This window comes from Anomaloglossus baeobatrachus, chromosome 1 (assembly GCF_048569485.1).
Source record: "Anomaloglossus baeobatrachus isolate aAnoBae1 chromosome 1, aAnoBae1.hap1, whole genome shotgun sequence".
Classification (NCBI taxonomy): Eukaryota; Metazoa; Chordata; class Amphibia; order Anura; family Aromobatidae; genus Anomaloglossus; species Anomaloglossus baeobatrachus.
Window position 1 is genome coordinate 117369485 of NC_134353.1, and position 10468 is coordinate 117379952.

Consider the following 10468-nt stretch of genomic DNA (forward strand, 5'->3'; position numbering starts at 1 on the left):
CTCTATCGTGGGGTGTAACACTGTGACTAGGAATGGGGGCGCCTAGACTGGCTCTCAGACTAGGCACACTAAGCTATCCCTTATTCCAGAGGTACACATGATGGTGGCGAGGTCTGGACCGCCAGCGTAGCCCTGACTCCTGATTAGGCTTTGGTCTAATACCCCCTCTCCCCCAACCCCCAGGGAGGGCTGGGACAGGAGTGATGAATCTCAAGGGAAAAACCAAAGCACAAACTCCCTGCAAACACACACAGGGGTAAAGACAATACGTACTCAGGGAGACATAAAGTACAGGGAAGAAATAAAGAAACAATGAGGATATTTCCACAAAATGCCAAGTAATACTTAGCAGTTACGAAAAGCTCGTTCTCAACACACAAAGGCTGGTATCACTAGAGCTATAGTCGGCATGGAGGAAGAGGTTCCACCAACTTTTAAAAGGTGGAGGCGACTGTGATAGGTCTTCAGTAACCTGTAACCCGATCAGCAATTGCAGGCATTAACTTCTGCTAGACCGATCACCAGTGAGCACAACACTGGCCGACGCTCGGCTCTGACTGAGCAACTTAAAAGCACCAGGTGGCGTGTCAGACTCTGAAGTGTGAACAGGGGCAGAACTCGCCATGACATCTGGTGAGTATATGCAGAACTCCGCATGACAACTTCATTGTAGTGGCCGTAAGGCTATGTGCCCACGGGACTCTGTACCCGCGAATTTTGCCTCGGAAAACCTGCGGATATATCTAGATTTTCTAGATAAATCCACAGGTTTGAGCAAGTACAGACACACCCCATGTCATCCTATGGGACATGGGGAGTCCTGTGTCCATGCTGCGGTATGTGCGGTTTCGGAACATGCTGCAGATGTCTCGCAGCCGCACATAATTGCATGGCAGTTATTCCTGCGGAAATATCTATGGAATTCCTAGCCCTCCATTATGGAGATAGAGGCCGGGATTTTTTGCAGGCAAGTTGCACGAATGTTCGCAGGTTTACTGCAGATATTTCGCTGGAATCCCGCAGCTATGTATAGCTGTGGATTCCGGGGATCAGCTGTGGGAAACCTGCGGACGTACCTGCGGATTTATCCGCTGGTACATAGCCTAACAGTGCCACACCTGTCTGCAGGATGTATCTGGTATTGCAGCTCAGCACCATTAACTATATTGAAGCCCAACTGCAATTCCGAACACCTGGGCAGCCTCTTTAACGTTAAACTAAATTGGACAATGAAAATAAAACCTGAGTAATGGATCATCTTTGTTTTAATCTGTCACATTTGTCATCTTTGACCTTGATGCAATATTCATGGTTATTCCTATGTAAATCACATCCATAGATGCTATAATTGATAGCATTAGATGTGGACAATATCCTATCACTTTGGGAACATGTTGACTTAAGGTTCCTAGCTGGCACGTGTTGTGACATGTCCTATAGATAGCTGATTTCTTTACATTTTGTGCCTTACGTAAGGTTTCAGGGGTCCAGTCTAGAGTTGAGCGGATAGTGAAAAATCCGGGTCCGGTGGCTACCCGGCAGGTTGAGAAAGAAGTCCGGATGAGTGAGAGAAAGAGACACAGACAGACAGACACGGAATCCCGCGTCCGGGTCGGAGTCGGATCTGCCGCTCAAACCGTGCGGATCCGGATTTTGCCGATCTGGGTCCGCTCAACACTAGTCCAGTTCATGATCCAGTATTCGGGTTTCTCTGAATGTGTTGATTAAATTTATTTTCTCCGTAAAACAATATATTATAGTGGTGTTCCCAAGAATCCAAATCCAATAGTCCTGAAGCCTAAGTGTTGAAAGTTTCTACTGTCCCACACGCTAATCTGTTACGAAGTATAAACATTTGTTGCAGGTTTCTCCAAACTGTCTTCTTACACAAAGACCTTAATCCTGGGCCTAATGTTCCCAAACTCTAACATTACCATATATAGTCCCCTTTACACCTTGGGCACATCACAAACATCTGGGATATGTGGATGTTATCGAGGTGGTAATCTACATGATTCAAAGCAACACTATTTAGACAACTTGATGGGTTCTCCGGAAATATAACACCCAAGGTATAGCTCAGAACTCCGGGGTTGTGTTTAGGAGGTCTTCATTCTGGCGGGAATGTGGGGTGGAGAGATGATGGCATCTGGAATGTCATTTTGTTTTCAGCTCCTGAAGAATGTGAGCATATCCACTCCAACCCCGCAGAAAGTGGAATGCCATGCAGACTGAAGATCTTGTGTGGAGGAAGTATGTAAGGGCTGGATTTATTTTGTCTGGTTAATAAAAGTATAGAAATGAGGCTAAAGTATAAACATGTATACCTCACAGAAGAAAAGCGGCCATACTTACCAATGCCTGGTCACAATACCAATGTACTGCAGCAAGTAGCAGCCCCCATTGTAAAAAACAGGTGCCAAATACTGATGAACAACCACTCACACGCCTACCATCCATGGGGAGGGGGTGCTTAGTATTATAGATGCACATAGATACAGCCTGTAGAAGGTACCAGTCACACAGATGCTTGTAGTGCACCATGCCAGTAGTATTAGATCAGGCAGGCTGCCCTGCAAAATAGTGCACTATACAAGGCCAGACACCCCCCTATGCCAGCAGCACTGTGTGTTCAGGGGCCAGCAAACTTGCTCATTTTAATTGCTCAGGAAGCCCCCCATCACACATTGCCGCTTTCTCTGGGATCCAGCGCTGTTCTGCTCCTCTTCAGTGGCGTCAGCTCTTCAGACTATCTGGCAAAGGCAGACAGCCATATATTCCTTCATCTGAGAGCATGAGGACGATAATGTAAATCACACTCTGATCAGCGTATGCTCAGAATGAGATATTTTTTGCCAATCTTCTCCATTCTGCCAGACTGTGAAAATTGGACTGCACTCTGATGTCTCCCGAGTGCAGTCTTATATTTTCCATGGACTCATTGACTTGCATGGCCAAGTGCGATCCAATAATCTGATCTAACGTGGAAGTTTTGCTTTTTTTTCTTTGGTCTGGCACAGTCTGAGGAAAAAAATCAAGATAGGTGCACAGCCTCATAGCATGACGTTGCTTAGAGTGCGATCTGATGGCAGATCAACAGTACAGCAATGTGAATGAGCCCTATATGTGAGCCGGAAGTCTCTTTCCCAACATTAGCCCATGGGGCCTTGTTCAGGGGCCTTGTTCAGGGGCCTTGTTCAGGGGCCTTGTTCAGGGGCCTTGTTCAGGGGCCTTGTTCAGGGGCCTTGTTCAGGGGCCTTGTTCAGGGGCCTTGTTCAGGGGCCTTGTTCAGGGGCCTTGTTCAGGGGCCTTGTTCAGGGGCCTAGTTCAGGGGCCTTGTTCAGGGGCCTTGTTCAGGGGCCTAGTTCAGGGGCCTAGTTCAGGGGCCTAGTTCAGGGGCCTTGTTCAGGGGCCTTGTTCAGGGGCCTTGTTCAGGGGCCTTGTTCAGGGGCCTTGTTCAGGGGCCTTGTTCAGGGGCTTTGTTCCGGATCCTGCATAGGGAGAATACAAGCTGTAGACCACAGCGACCCGAACCCTGATCGTGGGCACAGGCAGCTCTGGTCTCTGGTATTCTCCTGCGGAAGAGTCTCATGGCCCCGCAGGTCAGGACCTGTTGAGTCCAGGACGCAGTAAGTCCTGATCTTCTGCACGTACCGTTAAGCTGCAGAAACTACTTTTTGGTCTCCTCCATAACTTCTTTAGGCAGCATTTGTTATTTACTCTTTAAAAGCAAGACAAGTTTTTTGCAAAATGAATGGAGCCAAAAGGATCTATAATGAAAAACTGAAGCATGCTGTTGATGAATGCATATTTCACTTCATCTGATCAGGAAGTTCCTTTCATCCCCACAGATCATGGTATTATAAGCTATTATTGCTATGACCACATATACTGCACATTCCATGTCTTGTGCTAATTAGGGCTAATGACCTTGAAAGACTTTCAGGGCAGCAGGAATGACTTGAATTGCCGGCCGTATTGGCATAACACAGCAGCAGTTTCGGTTGCATAGTTGTCTATAAGTATGTTTTTTGAGATTCGGCCCATTATAATGGTGTAAGGAATTAACCCTCTTACTTTAAAAAAAAAAAAATAAATAAATAAAAAAATAATAATCTGGATTGTTTTTGGTCTTCATACCTTGTAAAAAGAATGAAGGAAGATATTCCAACAACTTGAGACCAAACAGGAAATTCTTTAAAACATTGATTCTTTATTCACATATTAAAAAGTCCATGTTGGGGTGAAACAAACCCAAGACAGAGAGGACGTGTTTCAAGCACTTGGTTCTTAGTCAATCTGAGATTGAGATTGACTAAGAACCAAGTGTTTGAAACACGTCCTCTCTGTCTTGGGTTTGTTTCACCCCAACATGGACTTTTTAATATGTGAATAAAGAATCAATGTTTTAAAGAATTTCCTGTTTGGACTCAAGTTGCTGGAATATCTTCCTTCATCATTACCAAAGAATTGCCGACTTTTTTCCTTGCACGGTCCACAGGTCTCGGTCTCCTATCAAGCAGGTGAGCTGGGTAAAACTTAGGCTGTAGACCACAGCGACCCGAACCCTGATCGTGGGCACAGGCAGCTCTGGTCTCCGGTATTCTCCTGCGGAATTAGGCTTATTCCTTGTAAAAAGGAGTATCTATGCAGTGTTGCGTGGCTCAATGCACTGGGGTAGATCTTATTAGTATTTCCACTTTGACACTTGTCTCTTCTATAAGGAGGGCAGACAGCTGCCATCCATTCACGAAGGTTACGTCTGCTCTATACGTGAGATCCGCTGCTCCCGGACTTGTTGCGTAATGCTCTAAGCTGCTTACATCGCTAAGAAAATAATGGAAGAAAAAACCCAGAAACCTTTGTCATTCTTATGACACTGTTTCTTCCTGCAGCTAAGTAATTGCATCAATGGGAGATGATTATTTTTTATTTATGATATAAAAATATTTGTTCTATTAGTAGAATGTTCATGTATTGCTATGGTATTTGTTTTTATCCATGCAGTTTACTAGATTAATATGATATTCTGGAATTCAGCTCTGTATATTTCTCATAGATGATAATACATCTTAAAAAAATAAAATAAGCATTTTTGATTGTTGTTTTTAATACTTCTTATGTTTACTTTGTAGGATAACGTAACATTATTCCTACGCGGTTGTAAAGAACTTGGTCTGAAAGAATCACAGCTTTTCGACCCAGGTGATCTGCAGGACAACGTCAACAGGACAACAGTTAGGTGGGTATCCATATCATGGAGCCATTATTCCGATTTTCCCTTATATATTTCCAATATTCTATATTCATGAAGTTGATTAATTGGATTCGGTGAAAAGAAAGTGTCTGCTCCATTAACCCCTTCAGCCCCGGGGCACTTTCCGTTTTTGCTTTTTGCTCCCCTTCTTCCGAGAGCCGTAACTTTTTTATTTTTCCGTCAATCTTGCCATATGAGGGCTTGTTTTTTGCGGGACAAGTTGTACTTTTAAATGAAACCATAGGTTTTACCATATGGTGTACTGGAAAACAGCAAAAAAATTCCAAATGCGGAAAAATTGCAAAAAAAGTGTGATGGCACAATAGTTTTTGGGATGTTTTATTCACGGTGTTCACTATATGGTAAAACTGATGTGTGGGTATGATGCCTGAGGTCGGTGCGAGTTTGTAGACACCAAACATGTATAGGTTTACTTGTATCTAAGGGGTTAAAAAAAATTCACACGTTTGTCCAATAAAAGTGGTGCACGTTTTTTGCGCCATTTTCCAAAACACGTAGCATTCTTATTTTTTGGATCTATGGGTCAGTGACGGCTTATTTTTTTGCGTCTCGAGCTGACATTTCTAATGTTTCAATTTTTGCGCAGATGCTACGTTTTGATCGCCTGTTATTGCATTTTGCGTAAAACTTGCGGCGACCAAAAAACGTAATTTTGGCGTTTGGAATTTTTTTGCCACTACGCCGTTTACCAATCAGATTAATTGATTTTATATTTTGATAGATCGGGCATTTCTGAATGCGGCGATACCAAATATGTGTATATTTATTTATTTATTTATTAACCCTTTAATTTTCAATGGGGGGAAAGGGGGGTGATTTGAACATTTTAGGTTTTTTTTTTATTTTTTAAAACTTTTTTTTTACTTTTTTTTTTACTTTACTAGTCCCCCTAGGGGGCTATAGCGATCAGCAATCCGATCGCTATTATCTATCTGCTGATCACAGCTATACAGCTGTAAACAGCAGATTCAGTCACTTTCTGTTTCCCTTTGCTCCGTGCCGAGGGAAAACGAAAGTGAAACATCATAGCTGCAGGTGTAATCACATGACCCTGTGCTACAATGGCAACCACCGATAGTCATGTGATCACGCACGTGACTTCCGGTGGGGGCGGCGGTAAGTAAAAAAACATGGCCGCGCGCATTTAGATCTTGCTGCCAGACTTTGGCAGCAAGATTTAAGGGGTTAATGGCCGCGGGTGGAAGCGATTCCACCCGCGGCTAGCAGGCACACATGTCAGCTGTTGAAAACAGCTGATATGTGTGCCGACCGCACATGGTCGTGAAGGGGTTAATAGCATCATTCCTCGCACATATTAAAGGGGGTCCCCCCCCCAAAAAAAAGTTTAATTTTAAAGTTGATCTGTAGATCTTCGAATAATAATAATTTCCACAATTGGATGTGTTTAAAAAAAAATGTTCCTGTGCTGAGATAATATTGTATATGTGCCCCTGCTATGTACTGTGTAATGGCCGTGTCTGACCATACAGGGACATGTTCTGATCATACCACATCTCCTGGGCAGGGGAGGAAGCAAAAGAGAGAATACGGATAGCACAGCATGAGATCATATCTGATTCTTTGTGAGGTAAAGCATTTCCTTGCCTGTTTTTTAAAACTATTTTACCTCATAGAATAATTTGCAATACCAAGCTGTAATGTTTGTGTATTTTCTTACTTCCTCCTGGCCCAGGAGATGTGGTATGATCAGACCTGTACAGTCACACACAGTACATAGCAGGGACACAATTATAAGATTATCTCAGTACACATCGAATTCCATAAGTTGTAGTTATTATTATTATTATTATTATTATTATAAGATCTAGTGATTAAAATCAACTTTAAAATGATCATTGTTCATGGGAAAATCCTTTTAAGCGTTCTCTCCTGTACACCACTTCTCCACCTCTTCCCCATACTCATGGCCTCTAGATGGAAGCCTATATTCAAAAAATTGGTTTGGGGTCACGATACATATTTTTGGGGGAAAAACTGTTTTTGTTTTTCTTCTAAAACAGTGGGGTAGTTAATGTCTAGCTCTGGTAACTCCATTTTATCACTGAATTGGGAATAACTTTATCCCACTCCGATGACCGGCGGTGGCACTCGAAAAACAGCAAAGGCCTGAGCCTGAACTCTACTGGAAACTAATGAAAGTTCTGAGAATAGCACAGTACCGTGAGCCAACGTAGCTTCCAGGAGTCACCAGAGCAGAGCCGATCATGGTCAGCTTCATGGAATTATTCTTGTTTCAGGCTGCTTTCACACTACGTTTTTTTTTTAGCATGCGTCATGAACGTTTTTTTGCTGCAAAAGCGGATCATGTTTTTGCAAAGAAAAATGCATGCAAACGCAAGTGTTATTTTGCAGGATTCTGTCACTTGAAGTTTATGGGCGGGCATTGGAGTCATGTGATCGGGAGTGAGGGGAACTGAACGTGATAGACTGGGAGCCGGCATCTGACAGCTGCGGTAAGCTGTAACCAAGGTAAATATCGGGTAACTAAGTGAAGTGCTTTGCTTGAATACTTGATATTTACCTTGGTTACGAGCCCGCAGCTGCAAGGAGCCGTCTCTCTCTACACGTAACCAAGGTAAACATCAGGTAACTAAGTAGCGCTTTGCTTGGTTACCCGATATTTACCTTGGTTATGAGAGTCCACCGCTCTCAGGCGGGGGAGAGAGAGAGGGAGGGGGAGAGACTAATCACACCAGGCTGGTTTCTGGGCATGCTCAGTAGAGCAAGCAGGATCATGTCTATCAGCATGTTAGCGTTCACATGCGTTTGTGTGCTGTTTAGTCAGGATCCAGCGATTTGCAGTATTTGGACGCAGCTCAAAAACGCTACAAGTAGTGTTTTTGAAAAAAGTTAAAAAACTGCATGTCGCTAGATCCTGGTTACTATTCACCCATCACTAGTTATTGCCATTTGACATCAATCACATCCTTTATAAACAATCATAGTGCAAATTCAAATTCCTGTGGTCCAGGTAGTGATTTATTACCCTGTAACTATTTCTAACTGACAGGATTTTGTATGTGTGTATGTATCAGGGCTGTGGAGTCTGAGTCATGGAGTCTTGAGTCGGAGCTCATTTTGGTGGAGTCGGAGTCGGTATAAAATGCACCGACTCCGACAATATATAATAAATTGGGGACAGTAGTGCAATGCAGAATGTGCTGAATATTTTTTCATAGGAATTTGGGAAAGTTATGAAATGTCCTATAAATGTCTGTTCTATTCCTGATCTAAGGCTACATTCACACAGCGTTTTTGCTGTGTTTTTTGAGGATACATTTTTCAGCTGCAAAAGCAGATCAGCTTTTTTAAAAACTGCATCACCTGAAAGGTTTTTGAGCTCATAAATAATGCTTTCAATTTCAAAAGCAGATTAGAAAGGCCACAAATGAACATGATCATTCTTTGTGAGGATCCTCACAGAACGCTGTGTCTGAATGTCCTATCTTTTCACCCATTGCCTTTGCTGGGATGCCAGAGTCACTGCATTTCACTGAATTATTTGCCATCAATATTCGATATGTTTGTAACAAGAAAGAAATTGTTAGTAAGACACTGACAGTAAAAGATAGTAAAGCTCATCACATCAGCCAGTTTCTCCAGGCCTTAGTGGAAAAAGTTCTGCAAGACTACGAACTCAAAAAAGAACAGGTTCTTGCTATTGTAAGGACAATGCTTCAAACATAAGTACAATTAAACTGATGAATGAGAGTAATGAACAACAGCTAGAAGAAAATTTAGGATTCAGTATGTGTGAGATGGAGCCAGAGTGCTGTTCATGTAACTGAGGAACAAACAGATATTACAACAGAAGAACAGCAAAATGATACTTTAGGATTAGATGATCTTGTTGAAGCTGCTTCAAAACACTTTCATATTAATCACATGCGCTGTGTTGTGCACACGCTGCAGCTGGCAAGAAGAGAGAGTCTGCAAGAGGGACGCCAGTTTCACACATCCGGCTTTTCGCCGGTTTGTCGGATGCGGCGCACTCCAGTACAGTGTATACAGTACAGTGGCAGCGCGACAAACGCCGGTCACATGCTGTCATCTGACCGGAGCATGTGACCCGGAAGTTGCGGCGCTGCCACAATACTGTATCGTACTGTACTGGCGTGCGCCGCATCCGCCAAACTGGCGAAAAGCCGGATGTATGAAACTGGGAGGACATGCTGGAAATCTAATTGGAAAAGTGAGGAAGTTGGTTATTGCCACCAGAACCCCTAAATTGATTCCATCTTGAAGAGACGTGCTGGTAAAGGGAAAATTGTAAATCAAGCCACTCAGTGAGGCAGCACTTATTTAATGACTAAGCGATTGCTTGAACTAAAATAGTTTCTTATAGATATGGTTGTGGAGTCACGGGGCTCAGTGGGTGCTCTCGTCCACTAAAACCCGCCGCCTTTAGAAAGACAGCGTGGCTAAGGGCTCATCCTAACTGAACGCCGGCCTCCTTAACCATGGGCGTAACACTACTCAGACAACACAGGGTGAGGGAACCACAATAATTAGACTTTATTGGATCCCCAAACAATTAACGGCACATAACACATAACCAGCAAAACACAAATGTAACAGGCAACAGAGTCTCACCCTTCCGCTGGCTCACCAGGGATTTAGAATGTTCATGCCTCAGAGGTTCCAGGGCTATTTACTCCAATCCAGCAGCACCCCGCTTTTGGCGGGCACCCACTGAGAAAGGAATAATGCCAGATTTAGGAAGCTGTCTGAGGTCTGCAAAGTCTGTAACAGGTGACTGAACTGTCCCAACCTGAGTGTCCTCCTTAGGTAGTCCTGGTATGATGTTACAATCCTGGCAGCCGGAGTCGAAATCCCTAGGCTGTGGATATGGTCTCCAACCGGAACCGGAGTCCCTAGATTGAAGCCATAAGATATCCTGATCCTCTAGTCAGCTCCTAAGAGCTTAGACTGGATCCATCAGCATCCATCAACCTTCATCAACCAGGTGGCTTAAAGAAGTCCTCTCTTATAGCTACAGCCCTCCCTCTGGGCACACTGCGTCCTCATCGATTGGTTGGACAAGATCGCCTCTCCCATTGGATGAATCTAAAGCTGCATGGACAATGTTCATCCAAATGATCTCTACAGAAAGACTGAGGGTATACATGTAGTCTGGAAGTCACCGACTAGACAATGGCTACTAAGGTA

General features: G+C 43.6%; 1 protein-coding gene across 4 annotated transcripts in view; it reads left to right on the forward strand.

The window, feature by feature from the left end:
* The window catches only part of LIMCH1 (LIM and calponin homology domains 1), a 391967-nt gene that overhangs the window by 251075 nt on the left and 130424 nt on the right, over positions 1 to 10468 (forward strand). For all 4 annotated transcript variants that reach the window (XM_075346998.1, XM_075346997.1, XM_075346999.1 and 1 more), the window contains one exon: positions 5136 to 5242. In XM_075346998.1, coding sequence (XP_075203113.1) covers positions 5136 to 5242 — 107 coding nt within the window. The remainder of the gene's footprint in view (positions 1 to 5135; positions 5243 to 10468) is intronic.